Source organism: Pogoniulus pusillus, chromosome 2 (genome assembly GCF_015220805.1).
Source record: "Pogoniulus pusillus isolate bPogPus1 chromosome 2, bPogPus1.pri, whole genome shotgun sequence".
In the NCBI taxonomy this organism is placed as follows: Eukaryota; Metazoa; Chordata; class Aves; order Piciformes; family Lybiidae; genus Pogoniulus; species Pogoniulus pusillus.
Genome location: NC_087265.1, coordinates 48620560 through 48640219, shown reverse-complemented (window position 1 = coordinate 48640219; position 19660 = coordinate 48620560). Strand labels below are relative to the sequence as shown.

Genomic DNA, 19660 nt, shown 5'->3' with positions numbered 1-19660 from the left:
TGGAGTCTGGGAAGCCACAGAGAGCTGGTGGGGAAGGCAAACAAACTGCCAGCCCCATGGTGATTTGTAGCTAAATTAACAGCTGAAGTCACCTGTGAGCGGCCCAGGGGTTGTTAACCAACCAGATTATGGCTCTTAATCAGCCCTGCAGTGGTGAGACCTGAGCCCAGCCCGCATCAGACCTGGCACAGCAGGGTACCAGGCTGCTCGGTGCCCATCCTCTCTGCAGAAGCACTGGCAGAGGCATTCACCCCACTGTCCTGGGAGCAGAAGAGCTGTCTGCAGAGCCACTCAGAGATGTTCACAGGGCTCCTCAGCTGTCTTTAGGGGTCTCTCCCTGCTCTGGTGATAGCAAGACACAAGTACCAGGCAAGCCACCAGAGCCACCTCCCTCCCCATTTCCAGGGCTGCTGTTCTCAGTCCATGACCCATCCCATGTCTTATCCCTACCTGCACCCCCTACTGCCTACATCTGCCTGCTTCTGCCCATTCCAGGGACTTCTGAGCCAACCACAGGCTCCCAAGGGCTCCTCATCCCAGGACACATCAGCTTCTCCACCTGACAGGTAGGGATCTGTTCTGGAAAGCAGAAATCCACCATGCCTCCACCCCCTGGCCAGTGCCTGAGCTTGGTGGAGTAGCCAGCTCCCCCTGCCCACCTTACCCAGCCTGCACACCTTCCTCTGATGTCAGCCCCCCACCTCCCTGCCCTGAGCAAAGGGGTTAACAGGCAAAGCAAACACAGCTCAGTCCCTCCTAAATGTGTCTCCTGCAGGGATTTCTGAGCAGATGTTTATTTAGCCAAGCAGTTCCTCAAATAAGCAGCCCCATCTCTGGTGGGACGTAGCAAGGCTGAGCAGAAAAGCATGTTAATAGCTCTCATCATGATGCAGAGATGACAAACCAGCATGGGAATGCTGGCAGGGCAGGGAGGGTGCCTGTCCCGAATACAAACAGCCAGGGTAGCTCTGAAGTGTCACATCTGATCCCAGCACAGGGACACTTCAAAGGGCTAGGACACCAGTCTCCTGCAGGACCAGGCCATATGGCTGCAGGTGACAGGCAGGGGCTGCCCTCTCTGTCAGCTGTTGGCTTACCTTCCAGGGGTGCAGCAATAAGCTGCCTGAGTGCTCAGACCTGGGGACAGGTGGCTTGTCCCGTTGTAAATGCCTGCCTTGAACAGGGAACACACAGGTCAGGTCTGTTTCTTGCACACACTCAGGTCTGTTTCTTGCACACACTCAGGTCAGGTCTGTTTCCTGCCATGACCCATGGTCTAATTGCTACATTTCTGGTTCCATTAGCCCTGACCCTTTTCCTCTCAGATCTATCCTACTGCCCCCCAAATAAGCTATGGCAGCACCTGGGTTCATCCCCAATGTGTGTCCTCAGCCCAGAGCTTGACTTTGGAGGGGAGAGCTTGAACAACTGACATCTCCACAGCCCAGCATCACCCAGGAGAGCAGGGAAGTGCCTGAATGGAGACCATGCCTGCTGCTGCTTCCCTGTGCTGCCACAGCCCTTGCCCAGCACATGGTGCCCAGTGCCACGTGTCCCTTGCACTGCCAGGCTTTCCTGCTCCTGGCACCTCCCTTGCTGAGCACATCAAGGGATTCCCCCAGCCCTGCTTTTCCTGTCACCTCAGGATGTTTATACTTCACTGGGTCTTGTCCCAAGAGTAGAGTTGCTCCCCGGGAGGGAAGGGAGCCAAGGCTGGGCCCCGGGAGGGGTGGGGGAGAATCAGCACAGGGATGAGTGCAGTGACACACCCCCCACCCCCCAGCAGCACAGCCTCACCTCTTCCCTGCTAATGGCCTTTCCATGGAGTCAACTCCTAACCTGCTCCCAGGGTGACTGGATAAATCAGCTGCTCCTCCCAGGACCTTGGGTTCTAATTAATGTCAGCTCATTAACGAGATAACAGACATTTATTACCCTGTCTCCCTGGTTGCTGATTAACTCTTTCCCAAGGTGGGGGCTGTGATGCCGTGGGACAGGGGTGGCAGGAGAGGCTGATGTCTCAAGAGTGAGATCCAGGGACACTTCAGTAAAGGGGGGGACAGATGGAGGGACAGGCAAGCAGCACTGATAGCACTGCAGGAGGGCCTGAATTAGGGACGGATGGGACATGGGGGTGGTCTCTGGACACTTGAGTGTTATCCAGAAAGGGTTTGTTAGAGTTGAGCTCTGAAGGAGCTGCTAAGTCTTGTGGGCTCCTCTGGGTTGTCCCCATGGCTTCCAGCATATCTCTGTGCCTCACTGTCCCCAGATGTACTCATCCCAGCACATGAGAGAGTGTGGACAAGACCTAGCTCAGCACAAAACCTCTGCACGACCCTAGCCCTCAGCCCCTGTTTTGGGGAGCTGCCACACAATCCCACAACCAGTGGGAAGCCACAGGCATGTCCTTGCCTCTAGAGGCCAAAGCAGCCCCCCCCAGCTCTAGCTCTCTACACACTGCCTATGCCAAAGAGCAGGTTGATTTTTTGTCCCAGGGCAAGAAGGAGCCTTTCTTTTGCCCTTGACCTGAGTAGGGAGGGTAGGATCAAGGGGGCTGGAACGAGCAGGGTGCCCCCAGCAGCCCAGCACCGAGCTGCGGGGGTTAACGCTCTCGGTACATCAATCAGGCTGCTCGGCGGCTCCCTATTAGCGGGAGCAGCGGCTGGTTAATCAGGCTGAGCGCTCCGGCTCGTTAAGCTGACACCTCCGCCGCAGGAGTGAGACATGGGGGCACGCAAGGTGCCACTTATTTATTTTCTTCTTTCCCAGGGAATATATTAAATAAATTAAATTCCTGGAGCGTTGGGTAAGCGCAGCTCCGCGCCTGGCCCAGCTCCGCCCAGCTCAGCCGCGGGGAGGGGACCCTCTGCCCCCGGGCTGCGGCGAGCGCCCGGCGCTGCTGCGCGGCCCCGGCTGCCCCCCGCCTGCCCTCCGCCTGCCCTACCTCCGTGCGATACGGGCCCCGGTTTTCCTGCCTGCTCTGTGCCGAGACACGGTTAGGAGTGCAGGAGAACCTGTGGGAAATGCAGACCGTCATTTCCCACGGAAAATCGCCCTAGAACCTGCCGGCTGCCTCCGAAAGCCTCCTTGGCTCTGCAAGGAGCGCAGCTCCAGGGCAGCCTCGGGTGCCTCCGGGGCAGCTCTTCTGTCTGGGAAGAGCCAGGGGCTGGATTCGGCCATGGCACCAAGCCTTTTTCTTTGCACTCTGGTAGTGGGGACACAGTGAGCTAGCGGCAGGCTGGCACTGCAAGGTCACGTTGCAAGTGGGAGCGCTTGCAGGGAGTGCACTTACCCTCTGTCAAAGTTGAATCTCTGTCACAGGAGCCAGGAGCTTAGAAAAACACCACCACATATCCCAACAACAGCTTTCATGCCACGAGCAACAGCATCACTGGCACTGGCCTAAAACCATACAGAGCTGAGAGAACAAAGGTCTTTGCTGAAGCATTTCACTGCACTGGACCCTTCACCTGTTTCAGCATCAGTCACCTCTTCAAAATCAAGTGCTGTCCCTGCTGGGATGTGCTTCCCTCCCTGCTGGGATGCTCTACTCCACCTCAGAATCATCTCCACTTGAGACCTGCTCTGGGTCTGGTTAGGTGACAGGCATGTATGGAAAACTTGCTGCAAATTAGTTGTCAGTCCCTGGAGATGTTTAGTTATTGGCTATTTGCAACTCCTCCCTCCATCATCACCTTCTCCTTCCCCATTCTTCCAGCAAAGTCAATGGTTGCTTGTCTGATTCTGCTCTTCCACCCCACCTCATCTCATAGAATCATAGAATCAGCCAGGTTGGAAGAGAGCTCCAAGCTCAGCCAGCCCAACCTAGCACCCAGCCCTGCCCAATCAACCAGACCATGGCACTAAGTGCCCCAGCCAGCCTTGGCTTCAACACCTCCAGCCACGGCCACTCCACCACCTCCCTGGGCAGCCCATTCCAATGCCAATCACTCTCTCTGCCAGGAACTTCCTCCTCACAGCCAGCCTAGACCTCCCCTGACACAGTCTGAGACTGTGTCCCCTTCTTCTGTTGCCGTTTGCCTGGCAGCAGAGCCCAACCCCACCTGGCTACAGCCTCCCTGCAGGCAGCTGCAGACAGCAATGAGCTCTGCCCTGAGCCTCCTCTGCTGCAGGCTGCACACCCCCAGCTCCCTCAGCCTCTCCTCACAGGGCTCTGCTCCAGGCCCCTCCCCAGCCTTGCTGCCCTTCTCTCAACACCTTCCAGCACCTCAACATCTCTCTTGAACTGAGGAGCCCACAACTGGACACAGCACTCAAGGGGTGGCCTGAGCAGTGGGTGGCCACAGCACAGGGGCAGAAGAATCTCCCTTGCCCGGCTGCCCACACTGCTCCTGAGCCAGCCCAGAATGCCATTGGCTCTGCTGCCCACCTGGGCACTGCTGCCTCATCTTCAGCTCCTCTCTCCCAGCACCCCCAGCTCCCTCTCTGCCTGTCTGCTCTCAGCCACTCTGTCCCCAGCCTGTAGTGCTGCTTGGGGTTGTTTTGGCTAAAGTGCAGAACCCTGCACTTGGCCTTGTTCAGTCTCACCCCATTGGCCTCTGCCCACCCATCCAGCCTGGCCAGGTCCCTCTGCAGGGCTCTCCTACCCTCCAACAGCTCCACACCTGCTCCTAGCTTGGTGTCATCTGCAAACTTGCTGATGCTGGACTCAATCCCCTCATCCAGATCATCAATAAAGATATTGAACAGGACTGGGCCCAGCACTGATCCCCTCCCCTGCCATCATCCCTGTTCCTTCACAGCTCTTCTTCATCTTAGGAATGGGCCCACCCTTTGCTGGTGGAAGGCTACTCCCTAGAGGTTAGTGAAGAATTAGGAATAATTTAATTTACCTCCCTATTCGGGCTCTTTGATGAGCTGAAAGGCTCCTTGTCAGGCAGCAAATCCATCTTCCTCCAGCCTTACATCAAATTTCATTCACTAATTAGAAACTCCTGCCCTGGAGCATGCTGCCCCCACCCCAGCCACCCCTTCTCCCCACCAACACCATTATGAAAATAAATCGTTCCATTAGCTGCATTGTTGTGGCTGTGGGGCCCAGCACTGGGAGTTATTAGAGCAGGGAGGAGGGCACTGGATGAAGACAAATGATTTATTAAGGATAAGGACCCTGATTAGATTCTTCCTCATCGCCGGTGCTTGGGTGCATACTCACACACCCCTCTCTGTCCAGGGCACCCCAGACCCGCTCATGGAAGGTCAGCTCCAGATGGCTACAGGGTTTTTCCTCTGGGGCTATATCCTGCTGGCTGCTCCCACAGCACTGGGAGCCCCCCCCCCCCCCCCCCCCTTCCTACTGGAACTGTGTACAAGTTAACAGCTGATGCCTGCCTCCAGATTCCCAGTATGGTCCTCATCTGCCCCTGCCTCCTCCTCCCTTGTACAGAGGATGGGGCACCACCAGCATCACCCCCTGCAGAGGGGATGCACAGCAGGGAGGTGATTCTGCCCCTGTGCTCAGCACTGCTCAAGCCACACCTTGAGTGCTGTGTCCAATTCTGGGCTCCTCAATTCAAGAGAGATGCCAAGGTGCTGGAAGGTGTCCAGAGAAGGGTGATGAAGTTGGTGAGGGGCCTGGAGCACAGCCCTGTGAGGAGAGGCTGAGGGAGCTGGGGGTGTGCAGCCTGCAGAAGCTCATTGCTGTCTGCAGCTGCCTGCAGGGAGGCTGTAGCCAGGTGGGGTTGGTCTCTTCTGCCAGGCAAGCAGCAACAGAACAAGGGGACACAGCCTCAAGTTGTGCCAGGGGAGGTCTAGGCTGGATGTTAGGAGGAAGTTGTTGCCTCCTCCCTTGTCCTGCTGCCCACCCTGCTCCTGAGCCAGGAACAATTCACAGTGAACCTCCTGCTACTGTCATAGGGCAGGCTGTGGGGTCCTGTTTGGACCCAGAGCTCCCAGAAAATGCAGACAAGCCTCCTCTCTTGCCTGGAAAGAAAATCCCACCTCTGTGGGGAAGGTTTGGCCTTGGAGTCCCACAGCATCCAAACCCTGCTGTCATCTCCTGCCCATGCTGCACAAAGGTGCAGTTCCCTGCAAACAGGAGATAGTTTTGGGGTGCTCTGCTCCCACTCTGCGTGCCTCGGCACTTCACTCTGCTCCTCGCTGGGACCCCAGCATGCTAGCCTGAAGCTGGCAGCAGGGATGGGTGCTGCTGCCAGAGCAGAAGGCCACAGCCAGCAGGACAGACGGGAGAGGCGGGGACGGTGCTCTCTTGTTAACAACAGCGGAGCCTGTAGCCTTTTCAGGGCTGTGAATGGTGGGTGGAACCTCTCCTCCCCTGAATTAGGGCCCGGGCTGTAGGCGCTGGTTTAACACGCTCAGGCAGGGCTGGAGGGCTGGGGGGGGACACGCTACCCCAGATGGGAGCATGTGAGGGGGGTTTCTCCTTCCACCACATGCCCTTCCTGTCCCTCCCGCCCACCATTCACATGGTGATGAGGACAAATTGATGGAGAGACATCCATTGTGGTACTCTCCAGCCCAGCCCTTCTGCCGGCCACCCACCAGCATACCCATCCATCATCACCTATCTAGGGCTCCCCCTGCCCAGGACTGGCACCCTGGGAGATGGGGCTGCTTCAGATGCCCACAAGCAGTGAGACAGATCCCAGGCAGTCCTGGATCTCCTGCAAATGAGTGACAAGAAAGTGGGGGACATCCAGGGAAGGAAAAGCTCCCCATAAATCCTGCTTGTCAGCTGGACATCATTCTGTCCTCAACATACTCATCATGAGACTGCATGGGACTAGGGGAGAGTTAATAGGGGTTAAGGGTGGGGGGGAGGGACTAGATGACATTTGGAGGTCACTTTCAACCTAGACCATGCTGTGATTCAGAAAGACCCTTAGAAGCTTATTTTTGTGTGTCCTCCCTTCCTCTCACCACCCTGGAGTCAGGACACCCCTATTTTCCCCACTTCTACCCCAAAGCAACCCCCCAGTACACTTCAGCACCTTCCTAGTTGGGCAAAGAGTGATTGTCCCATACTCACCGACAGCCTGGTCCTGGAGATGGGCTGCCCACGACCTTATGGGGCACCCCAAAGGGTGCATCCTCTCTCCATGCACCCATTGCCTCCAGCTTCCCTCCCTCTGCCTGTGATGGCAGCCTGCTTGAAATTTCACTCTCTAAAGCGTCTCTCGAAAGCCTGACCCTGTGGCCTCCCTGGGGACCAATTTGTCCTTCTCTGTAATAAGAACCTAATTAAATTAGCTCAACCGCCTCACAGAGCCCTTCAATTAGCTGTGGTGATGAGGACCCTTGCTGACAGCCTGCTGCTGAATTGCTCCACACCTGCCGTGCTGCAGGCTCCGGCGAAAGTACCGGAGGAACCCTGCTCCCCAGCCCCTCCAGCGAGAGCAGGGCAGGGCAGCCGTGGGGTGGGTCAGTGGCTGCACAGAGGAGTGCACGGGTGGGAGAGGTGTGGGGAGGTTGTCTGGTACTCTGCCTGGTGGTCTTCCCTTCTGTGGGCATAGGGATGGGACAGAGTAGGCATAAGGTTAGCAAGTGGCAGGTGGACGGAGCCATCAGTGACAGTAGAAGCCCTGTGTAAAGGGTTCAGGGTCCCTCTCTGGCAGCACAAGGTTACTGGGTGCTAGCTTGATAGAGACGATGCAGGAGCATGTCCCAGCACGGCTGGATGCTGGGGCACAGGGCTCAGACTGGAGTGAAAAACTGCCCTTGGCAGTTCCAGGGTAGGTCTCTTCCTGCATCCTGCTCCACTTGCCCTAGTCTCCAAGCGGCCTCAGTGCAGCTTGATCCCTTGCAGACTGCAGCCTCCAGCTGCCCACCTCCCCAGGGCATAGGAGAGTGGGAAGGGAGAGCTCACCCTTATTAGTGAGGGGCACTGAGATGGCCAAATCTTGCTCCCAGAAAAGTGCAGGATGCCCTCTAGCCTTGCCTGCCCTGTTTACCATGGGAAGTATTCCCAGTCCCTGCCTGCCCTCCCCACACCAGAGCACCTGCCTGGAGACGATGACTTTATTGGGCCAGGTCCCACGAGAGGTACACCAGCAGGGAGACAAAAGCACACCTTTGATCGGCCACACTTGTGCTCTCTCACTTTGCCCTGGACAACAACCACCACCAAAACTGTGCTTTAAAATCATCTTTAAATATTTTTTTTTGCTTTTTGTTTAAAAATGAAACAAAACAAAAAACAACCAAACCAACCAAAAAAAAAACAAACCCAAAGTCACCCTCCCCAGGCAAATAGCTTTCCCCTCCCACCTCACCCACACTGCTTTCCATCTATGGTACATACAAAGAGCAGATAAATAAATAAAGAGGCATGAGGCTGCTTGGGGGGGGATGTGGGTCACAGCCTCCCCTGGTCCCCTCATCTTCACTAACAGAGCTTAGATGAGGTCGAAGCTCTGGCTTGGATTTGGGAGTGGAACTATGGCTGCAGAACTGATGGGGTTCCCCCCACAGGTCCTGGGAGCAGGTGAGCAGCAATGAGTTATCCTGAGGGTTTAGGGTGCTGGGGGATCAAGGAGGTCAGACCAGATAGGGTCTCAAGTTTGAGGAGTCTTTCAGCTTTGGGGTGTGAAAGGAATGGCTTTGGGATGAGCCAGCTCAGGGTGGGATGGTGGGAAGATGAGGGAGGGAGGGAGGGAGGGAGGGAGGGAGGGAGGGAGGGAGGGAGGGAGGGAGGGAGGGAGGGAGGGAGGGAGGGAGGGAGGGAGGGAGGGGAGGGAGGGTGAGGGAGAGAGAGAGGGAAGGAGGGAGGGAAGGAAGGTTCACTTTCTCTTCAGCCACTTGGCTTCCCCCAGCTCTGGCTGGCTGGGGCTGCAGCCCTGGCTTTCCCTGTCCCTGCTCCACCAGTGTGTGCCTCTCCCTAGCTGGCACTTGCACCCTCTACGCTTGTATCCTCCTGCCCTCCCATCTGCCTCCACAGCCCCCTCTTGCCAGCCAGAGCACTTCATGCTGTCACAGCCCCCCCCATGGGCATGACTGGTTGGGTGGCTGTGGCACTGGCTTTGGGCAGAGCTTGAGGTCCCCACTACCCAGTCTCTCACTGCAGCAGCACTTGTGTCACTAAGTCAGAAGTTTTGTGCCACAGCTGCCCCCTTCCAGCCCTGCCCATGCTTGGGCACCCATAGTCAGGGCAAGACATAGTCCCAGTACCCAGGTCACCCTCCTGCCAGCTGCCATGTCCCAGAGGTGGGAATAGCATCACCCATACTTCTGCCCAGAAAAGGGCTGTGGGCCCCCTCTCCCAAAGGCCCCTGTCAGGTGCAGGCAGGCTGGAAGCCCTGTGGGAGCAGCCTGCAGCCAGGGGCTCTCTCCTCTTCCTGCCCCCCCTTGTTTATAAGACCTCCTTTGTTAGCTAATTCTGCACACACACACACACACACACACACACTTCACACACACACAAAAATAGCAGCATGTGGATCTACCCAGGGGCACCCCCGCGTTCAAGGGGCACCCTTTGTGTCACCTCCCTTCCCCCAGGCACAAGGAGTGAGGAGGGGGCAGTGGGCACGGAAGAGGCACACCAAGGAGTCATGGTGCTCCCCCACCAGGAGGTGGATGTGCACCAAGCAGGTAGGGCTGGAGGCAGCTCCCCACGGGCACTCAGCTTTGGGAGGGGGCGCTGGCCCCCGACGAGCCACCCTGCAGCCACCGCCTCCACCAGCAGCGCTGGCCACAGCCAGGGTGCACCCTCAGCTCTCTATCCGGGGTACCTCCAGAGGGTGGAAACTGTCGGGGGGCAGGAGCAGCCTGCCCAAGCGGTAGAGCAGCCACGAGTACCAGTGCACACCATCCCCCTGCGTCCCTGGCCACCCCACCAGGCCGTGGTAGAGACGGAGCGGCCAGAAGGCCACCTGTGCCAGGCGATGCTCCTGCACCAGGGCAAAGCACGAGGCCACCATGCCATCCACCACCAGCGTCCCGTGGCGCGTCAGCGGGGCATAGGCTCCGACGTCCCTCCGGTCCCGCACCCCCACCACCTCAGCGGGCTGCAAGCCACCTCCCCCTGCCACCACCAGCACAAAATGTCCAGGGCGCACACGGCTGGCAAAGGTGGGGTGGAAGCGGGAGGCTGGCGCCGAGGCGTTCTCAGCCACGAAGAGCAAGTGGGTGGGCGTCAGAGCCAGGCGCCGGGGCGGCTCCCGCGTCTCGATGACGTGGAAGGAGGTGAGAGCTCGAGGCTCCTTGTCCAGGAAAGCCAAGAAGTCACTGTAGGTGGGCCTGCCTGCCCCGTCCATCGCCAGCACCCGCTGGCCCGGGCGCAGCGCCCACAGCGGCGTCTGGGCACCGTCCTCCAGCGTCGCCAGCGCCCGCCCGGGGAAGCAGCCGCCTGTCTTCGCAGCGGCCGAGTGCTCTGCGCGAGGAGAGAGAGGACAGGAGGGTTACCCATCTGCCACACCCCAGCATCGCCCTTCCATGATGCACAGACCCTATGAGGCTGCCCAGCTTTGCCCACCCGAGAACAGCCCCGCCCTGGCATCACACGAATAGGCATGGCCCTTACACACTGCCAGCCACCAGTCCAGCCTCCCTGGGCACCTGCTTCCCCAGCCACTGTGCCATGGAGGGTGGCACTTGAGGACTGGAGCTACACACTGCAACACATCCTCCCTGCTGCGACGCCTGAGCACTGGGACCGCTCACGCAGAGCCACATCCTAAACTCCACCCGGCAAAGGGAGCAGGGCAGAGACACAGTCCCAAAACGTGGCAGGTGGTGTCAAAGGGCACCTGAAGCTGTTTAGGGGAGGCAGAGCCCTAAGCCAGCGAAAGGCTGAGGAGCACAGTGCCTGGTCACGCTCTGCATGCCCACAGAAGCTTCATTCCCTGCAACGCTGGGTGCTGCCGGGCAAGACGCTACAAGGAACGGCACAGAGTGCCACGTCCTCCCCTCAGCCCCACAGCACCCTCAGCACCTCTCCACCCCACACGCAGCTCTGCTCCCTTCTGCCAGCTCACCCATGCACCACTGCTGCCAGCAGACTTCCTCTCTGGGCTGCAGGGGGATGGCCTGTGGCCATCATCAGGCAAAAGCCACCAACCTCACGGTCAGGGCTTTGCTAGTGGCTGCCACAGAGTAAAGCACCCAAACTCACTGGGACTTGTCCCCTGGGATAGTGGCACAGCAGCAATATCCTTCCACAGATGAAAAGATGCAGCAAGTCACCCAGGGTCAACAGGAGCCCATCCTGGCACTCTAGCTTGCCAAGGAAAGACAGGCAGCTCCCTCAGCAATCCCCATCTTAGTGTCTATGTCTTGCCTTCCCACCACCCACCACGGGCATATCATCCAATGGTCTGTTCCTGCCTGCTCACAGTCCCAGACTCAAACTTCCAGATTCCCTTAGAGTCCTCTCCCAGCTCTGGAGCGTCCCCCACCTGGATGGCACTGCCACCGTCACTCCCCAGCTTTGGGTACAACCAAATCCCAGCCCCCGGGCCCATGAAGAGAGGCATCCATCTCTGGGACAGAATCCTTTTATTGCTCAGATGAGGTGCAGTATCCGCCCCACGTCTGCCCCTGAGGCCAGACCCCAAATCCTGCACCCTTCACCCTCAGACAGGCAGCAGAGCCATGGGGAGGGACTGGCAGGAGGGCGAGAGGGGCGCCTGGCAGAAGTTGGGGCATAGAGGGGTGCACAAGTGCAGGGAGGGCCCAAGGAGATGCAACACATACAACAGGCCATGTGCCATCCACACCAAGATAAAAAGCCATTTACTAAGAGGCAGGGGCAGCCTGGATGCCCCTCTGTACACAGCTCTGGGGCTGCCTCTCTGTACACAGCTCCAGGGCTGCTCCCCCTCTGTACACAGCTCCAGGGCTGCTCCCCCTCTGTGCACAGCTCCAGGGCTGCTCCCCCTCTGTACACAGCTCCAGGGCTGCTTCCCCTCTGTACACAGCTCTGGGGCTGCTCCCCCTCTGCACACAGCTGCAGGACTGCCCCTGCTCTGTACACAGCTGCAGGGCTGCTGCCCCTCTGTACACAGCTCCAAGAGGGCTTAAGATATGCATCCCACAGCCTCCACTGCACACTCTTAGGCTGCCCACGGCCTCAGGAATAAATATGGGGGACTGAGACCCCTGGGGAGATGCTGAAGAGCAAAAGGGGCTGTAGCCAGCCTCCAGCGCCCTCCAGGGCCTCGGGGCCCTGGTCTGCTGCCTAGATGATGGCAACCCTCTTCATCTGGTCCAGGATTCAAGTGCCTCCATCCTTCTCCAGGGACACAGGCCCGCTCCTCTGGCCAGCCACCAGGCTGTGAGATCATGCTTCTTGCTTCGGAGCCTGGCCTTTTTCCTCTGGCCCGCCCCACAGCGTGCCCCGGGGCACTGGAGCCCTGGTCCTTCGCCCGCGTTTTGTCCCTCTTCTTTGGAGGCACGTCGCTCCCTCTCCGCGGCGCGGTCGGACCATCTCCATCGCCGGCCGGCATTGCGCCCGTCCTGGCATCGGCACGGGGAGCGGGGTCAGCGCGGGGGGCCAGGCTGGCGTCGGGGGGCGTCGGGCCGCTGGGCGCGGGCTAGGGCAGGACAGGCAGAGTGCGCTAGGAGCCGGGCCCTGGGGCGAGATGCGGGGCGGCACCGGCGCAGCAGCCCCGGCAGCGCGGCGGCACACGGGTGCGCGGGCTCGGCGGCGGGCGCGTCTGCGGGCTCCCCCGTGGGTACGTGCTGCAAGCCGCAGCCCTGCCCTGCGCGTGTGAGTGCCGCCGGTGCGGGCACGCTGCCGGGGGGCTGTGCTCGCAGCCCAGGCCGCCTCCGTGGCCGGGACGGTCCCTGCCCAGCCGCGGGGCCGGGGCCGTGCGCGGGCCGCTGCTGCCCTCTGCCGGCCGCAGCCAGAGCGACCGCGCCGGCGGAGCTGGGGCTGCGGCACCCCGGCAAGGCAGCTCCGCCCCGGGCTGGGGCAGGTTGTACCTGACACGATCCCGTACCGGCGACGGGCAGGGCCTGAAAACAACCGCTCCACACGCGCACTGCACCGCACCGCCAGCTACGGTAGCGCCACGCACTGCAGCCCAGCTGCACCCTAGCTCTGCTCCCCTTCCAGAGAAAAGGCTGCGCAGCAATGAGCTCATCCCACGGCACCCTGGCCCATCCCTGCCTGGGTGTCCCTGTCCTCAGCCCTCGGATGCTGCTGTGGTAGCAGAAATTCCAGAGCAGCTGGCAGCGGAGGAGGGCAGGGATGGACGGGGCTGAGGAATCCTGCCAAGGTAGGGGCAGTGGAGGCAGATGTGATGGGCAGGCTAAGGGGACAAGCTGCAGCAAAAGAGACTGTGAGGTGAGGAAAAGAGGTTGCTAGAGAGGCTGGGTCAAGTTGCAGGTCCGCAGGAGTTAGATGGGGCATTTGCCCCGTGGCACTGCTGCCCACGGGTGTGTGACTCACTTCCCACTGGGTTCTCTACACTATGCAGGGAAATCTGCCTTTGAAAGCCAGCACCGCCCAGTGCCAGCCAGGCTACCCAAGCATGCCTCAACAGGGTGGCTGACCCCTAACTCTGCTCACTGCCCCCAACACCAGCCTTACCTGACTTGACGGAGCAGTGGATGTGTGCCTTGGACTCGTAGTAGACCCAGTCAAAGCCAGCTTCCACGGCCAGGCGAGCCAGCATGCCGTACTTGTTACGGTCCCTGTCTGAGGTTGTGATGTCCACAGCTCGGCCCTCATAATGCAGCGACTCCTCCGAGTGGTGCCCATCCTCGTCCCAGCCCTCCGTCACCCGCAGCTTCACCCCTGGCCACTGGTTCATGACAGAGATGGCCAGGGAGTTCAAGCGGTCCTTGCAGCGCTGCAGGGCAGAGAGGCAGAGTCAGTGACAGGGTTTTGGAGGGGCTGCTTAGCTGCCCAGCTGGCAGGTTGTATCTCATCTTGCTTCTGCAAAACCTGTTGGAGTTTTCAGAGCCTCTGGGGGCAAGTCCAGCAGAGAAAGACGTGGGCATATGAGGTGCCTTGTCTATTCCATGACCTCCACACTCCTCACCATGCCTGCTACCCCACTGTTTGACACATTATCTCCCACCTCAGCAAGATAGCCACCTCCTCCTCCTCCATCTCTCCCCCCAGTTCCAGGCTCACTCTACACCTCGTTGGGCAGCACAGCCTAGGCTGAGGTGAAATATCTTCTACTTGCAGGACACCTATCACACAAGCAAGGCAACTGCCCTACCTCATCCTCCCACCACGGTCCTCCCCAGCAAGCAGAGTTGTTGCCAGCCCAAATGACTAAAGGCCTAAAAACCAGCCACCGTGGGGGACATTTCCACATGCTTCCCAGTCCAGTCCTGGAACTCCCCACCACAGGGTTGTGAGACACAGTCACAGCAAGCAGGAGCCAGGGCTACAGCACCTGATGCTGGCCACACCCCAGGCTCAGAAATGCCCCAGCACTGCTTCTGCAGAGAGCTATCCCTCTCAGAAATGTGGGCCCCCATCCTATCCTCAAGCACCTGCTGCTCTCGGGGAAACCCACTTACACTTGGCAAGGCCCTGGGAAGGGCAGTGCCAGGCAGGCCTTTGCCCCACATGGGGTGGAGGAGCACCTCTGCCCTCATCCCACACTCCTTGGGTGTGGGGAGATAAGCCAAGAAAGTGTTGGACAAACAGTTGCCAGGTGAAGGGAGGGAGGGGAGCGACTTTTGTCCCCATCCAACACCACCATGGTGCCATTTGGCATTCGACACAAGCAGCCCTCGAGGTCCCTAGCCCCACAGAGATCTCACAGAGCAGGGCAGTAAGGGGGTTCAGGGATGAGGGCAGGTAAGGGAGTCCCTGGTATCTCTGTACACCACCCCCAGCCATCACTCCAGGCATCCTCTTGCTACTGCCATGCCAGCACCCTGATCTGAGCACCTCTCCTGCCATCACTGCCAGCCTTTGTGTCCTCCAGGGGCACCTTGCCCACATACAAATACCAAGACCCTCCAACCCCTGTCCCCAGGCAGGGACACTTCCTGCCACCAGCCCTTGGGGCAGAGCTGTTCTTTCCTAGCAGAACCCACCTGGGCTGCCTTGTGCCCTGCATGTGCCTCTTCCAGAGCATCCCCGGCCCAAAGGTGCCACTCGTTTCCCCCCCTGCCCAGGACAGTCCCCATCTGCCTTACCAGCTGGGCTAACAATGTCAGGTAGGGTCCCGGAGCACTCTGCTAAGTTGGGTGGCTCTGCCTGTGCCTATGGCGGCCAGCAGGTGTCAGAGCACGGGCAGAGAGCGGGCAGGGACCGGCAGGGACCAGGTACCGGCGGACAGGGACCGGGGACTGATGGGCGAAGAGGGTCGGGGAGGGAGCAAGTACTAACGGGTGGGGAACAGACACGGGTAGCAGCAAGCAAGGAGCTGGAATGGATAGGCAGACCACAGGCAACTCTGAGGAGGGAGCAAGCAGGGATGAGCAATTATCAGCAGGGAGCAGCCAGTGATAGGAAAGGGCAAGCAAGTTGGGGTGGGCAGAGAACAGGCACAGGAGGCAGGGAGAAAAAAGAACAACAGGCAGGAATGGCCAAGGATGGGCAAGGAGCAGGCAGCAATGGGCAGAGAGTGAGCATGAGCAGAAGCAAGCAGGCACAGATGGGCAAGGAGTATGTAGGGATGTGTAGTGGCTACCCGAGAGCTCTGATCCCTTCACAAACAGGTAGACAGGGACCAAGAAACCCATGGGCCTGGGCCCTCTGCAGTATCTGCGAGCTGGGAGCTGCAGGGAGAGCCCACCTCTTCCCCACACAGAACCCAGAGAGGCTGCAGCATCCCTGGGGACCAGGGTGACCGTGTTTGCCCCAGGGCAGTGATCCCCCTCCTGCCTGGAGCCAAACGCAAGGTCTTGCAAGGTGACTACCAAGATGTGGCAATGTCACCATAGTCCAAAGGCCCTGTGGGGCCCAGGCTGGAGCGGCAAGTCCAAGCTCAATCATGTGTCAATGAGCCTTGGCCACAGCTCAGCAGCCCCAGTGCTGTTCTGGTGTCCAAATGGGTATAGTAACAGGTCTATGTCAGGGTCTGGGAGCAAGGTGGGTAGTCACAGTGTGTGAGGGGGGAGAAACAGCTCATCCCTGTAGTGACACTGGTGACTGGGCACTTCCAGACCACAGTCAGAACAATGCTCCATCCTACCATTTTTAGCTGAGTGGCCCCATGCTGTCCCATGCACATCACAGTGGACACCCTGGGGATGTTGGGCTGGGCTGAGCAGAGATGTTCTCTCTACCAATCTGCATTGGCATGTCCCTTCCATGTCCAGAATGAGAATGGGATTGGGACTTTAGGGAAGGCAGCACGTCTGGAAGGAAGGCAACAGCACCAAAACAGAGCAGTCAGCTGTGGCTCCAGGGCTATCTGAGGGGAGGCACACAGGACACTCAGGTGTGATCACAGTCTCAGCAGAAGAGCTGGGGATGAAGTGTGCTTGGCCACAGGTTATCTTCATGTCTAGAGCCTGGCCAGGAGGAACCTCACAAGCATCTTCCCCACAAGGTGAGGTTTCTCCCAGAGGAAGCCAAGAGTCCTATCCCAAGAGCTCCATAAGAAATTCTTCACCACTGCAGAGCTGGCCTCTGTGCCAGCTTAGACTAACTGTAGCTGCAAGGGGTGATGGCTAGAGTAAGGAGAACTTTGGGAATGGGACTCCATGAGAGCTGGGGGCCCTGGACATTCCTGGGCCAGGCTGCTGGGGAGAGGTGAGGCAAGCTCTACCTCCAGCCTTATCTCAGCACCTCCGAGTGGGACCAGCAAGAGCAAACACACTGGAATTCTTGAGGAAGATGAAACGATAAAGGAAAGGCAGGTAGAGAGCAGGGCTACCCACCCCCTAGAGCAGGCGGCATCTTCCGGCTGCCTGGGACACCCAGACCCTTGGACTTGGGGAAAGAAAACAGGTTTAAAGTGAGTCAACAGCAGTAAAAGCCAGTGCACTGGGGGAAGGGACAAGGAGTTGGGTCAATGGCCTTTCCCAGTCTGCAGCAACACAGGCTATGGTGCCACAGCCAGAGCTCCCACGTCTGGAGGTGTCTCACACACCCAGGGGGCACAGGACAAGCCCAGGGGGCTGTGGAATGGCAGCAAGATACCAGAAGTCATGACACCTCTATAAGCAATGGGGACAATTCCCTGCAGAGCTGCCCAAGGCACCACAGTACCCATCTGTGTATGGATGTGTGGTGCTTAGGGACCCTGCTGGGATAAGAGCTCTCATTTGAGCACCCCAAGAAGGCAGGGAGCTGCCAGGTACCCTGCCAACAAGGCAGCGGGACAGCAGGGGGTGTGGGGCATAGAGCTTCTGAGACATCCTCTCTCAGGGGTGGTGAGGGGCACCGGCTAAGTTAGGGCAAGGTGGTGAGAGCATTCTCAAGGACAAACGTGGCCAGAAGCTCTCTCCTGCCTCCAGCTTGAGTGATATGATGTCACTTACTTCCCTAATGCACAGACCAGTGGAGCTCACTGCTTCCTTAAGAATACCTGGAGCTGTTTACAGAGGATGCCAAGCCCCAGAGCTCCAGCTGCCCACAACCATTACTTGTGCAGCTCCTCAAGCTTCGTGCTGCTTCGCAGGGGGTCTCGGTCTCTCTGCTGCAGTCCCCAGAAAAGAACCACCTGGACCGTAGCACCTGCCCTGAGGCACCTGCCTCTGGGATATGTGGGACTGCAGAGCTGTCAACCCAGCACCCAAGCAGCTTCTTCTCTCCTTGTTACCAATACCTCGGCCAGAAAGTATGGCTAGAGCCCCACTCTGTACCCAGCACCACAGCCACCCACGCTCACCCATCTGCCAGCCTCGGACCCGGGGGTGCAGTGGTCATTGGGGCAGCCCTGGCTCACACCCGCCTCCCCCGGGAGCTTGCTCAGGCTGCCTTACAGTGCTGAGGCTGGTGGCCAGGTTTCTTAGCAAGGCCGTGTGGCTCCTTATCTGCATTCCTGAAACCCTCAGGCATTCTCCTGGCAATATTAAAACACAGAGTAACCTTCGTCCAGCATCACCCCCACCTTCCTAAGCTGCCGTCCGCTGTCTGTGTCCCACTCCTCCACCCCCCACTCCTCCTTCCCGCTGGCCCAGGGCATCTGTAAGCTGGCTGCAACAGAGCACTTGCAATAACAGGTTGTCTCCGTTCCCGAGTGCAGCAAGCATCCCCCATCGGGCATCCTTCACCATCCCACCTGAGGCAGGAGAGAATAAGGGGCACTGAAGGCACGGAACAATGTTTTGGAGACAGAGTGGGGACAAAGTCAGCAAAGATGCTCTTGAAACCCAGCTGGTGACTCTGCCTGCTCCCCTCCCTGGCAGCACGCCGGGCTCTGCTCTGTCCCTCGGCTCCAGTGGGCAGGCTGTCTGTTCTGCCAGCCGGCAGACAGAGAGGAGAGGGAGGATGGGTGTTGCGGGGCAGGTTGCTATCCTTTCGGGGAATAGCAAGGCACAGCACTACCGGCCTGGGGGTGTTTGGCAGGATGCTGCCGAATCGGGGATCTCTGTGCCATGGCTTAGGGGACACTGCTGCCAGGTTGGAGGGCAAGATACTGCCATCTCATGGGGTTGGAAGACGTGGGCTGGGAGATAGCAAGACAGGGTGCTGTCAGCTCGGGGCGCAGTAGACATGGGTGCCACGGACCTGCCCCTTCGGGGGACGGGGTGCTGCAGGCTCCGGGAGCGGGATGCTGCCGGCTGCGGAAGCAGTGTGCCGCCGTATCAGACGCAGCCTGCTGCCGGCTCCAGCGCGCCTAGTCGAGAAGGCAGAGCTTTTCGGCGCCCGAAGACGTGACCGCGCTGCACAGTCGGCAGCCCGGGGCGGGCACCGGGATGCCTGGGGCACGACGGGGAAGCCGTAGCATCGAATCCCCCGCTGCTGCCACGAGAACGGGGCGCGGGGTAGTTCGGGGCAGTCCCGGTGCCGGCAGGTGCCCGGCAAGGGAGTAGAAGCGGGCGGGCGGCGGCGAGGCCGTACCTGGGTCATGAGCCGGTCGGCGCCGGTGTTCTCCTCGTCCTTGAAGATGATGTCGGGGTTGTAGTTGGGCGTGAGCTCCTTGAAGCGCTCCGAGTTACGCGCGATCTTGCCCTCGTAGCGGCCGCTGGCTCCCAGCGTCTTCTCAGGGACGTTGGGGCTGAACTGCTTGTAGGCAAGCGGGATGAGCTTGCGGGGCGGGCGGCGGCGGCTGCCCACCACCCTGCCCGGCCCGCAGCCCCGCACGGTCGGCGCCAGCAGCAGCGCGCACCCGCTCAGCAGCAGCAGCAGCCGCGCCGGCTTCATGGCGCGCCCGGCGGCCCCCGGGGCGGCCCGGGGGACCGGCGGCTCCGGGGGCCCCCGCTAGGCTCGGCCGCCTCTCCCGCCGCCCGACCCGGGGCTCCCCATGCGGCGCGCAGCCGGCGGGCAGGTGCCGGTGCCGGTAGCGGAGGCGGCAGTGGCGGGGCACGGAAGCTGCCCGGCGCGAGTGCGCCCCGGCTGCCCGGTGCGGCGGGCTGGCGTCGGCCCGCTCTGAGCTGCCGTGGCCCGGCGGCGGCAATAAATAGCGAAGGGCCGTTTGTTTTGGCAGGCGAGCGGCCGCTTGCGGGGCGCAGGGCTCGGTGCTTGCCGGAGCCCCCCGCGGTTTGAGCCTCGGCGGTCAGCTCGGCGGGGCTGGAGCCGGAGCCGCTGCTGCCTCCGCTCCCTGGGCAGGAGTGAGAGGGGAAATTGAAGAGATCCGGGACCGGGAACCGCCAG

General features: G+C 59.8%; 1 protein-coding gene across 1 annotated transcript; it reads right to left on the bottom strand.

The window, feature by feature from the left end:
• Positions 1-8727: 8727 nt before the first annotated feature.
• IHH (Indian hedgehog signaling molecule) lies at positions 8728-19210 on the bottom strand. The gene is made up of 3 exons (XM_064167607.1): positions 18908-19210; positions 13514-13775; positions 8728-10351 (listed from the first exon to the last, which is right to left on the bottom strand). The coding sequence occupies exons 1-3, from the start codon at positions 19208-19210 to the stop codon at positions 9690-9692; spliced, it is 1227 nt and encodes a 408-aa protein (XP_064023677.1). The 3' UTR covers positions 8728-9689.
• Positions 19211-19660: the final 450 nt, after the last annotated feature.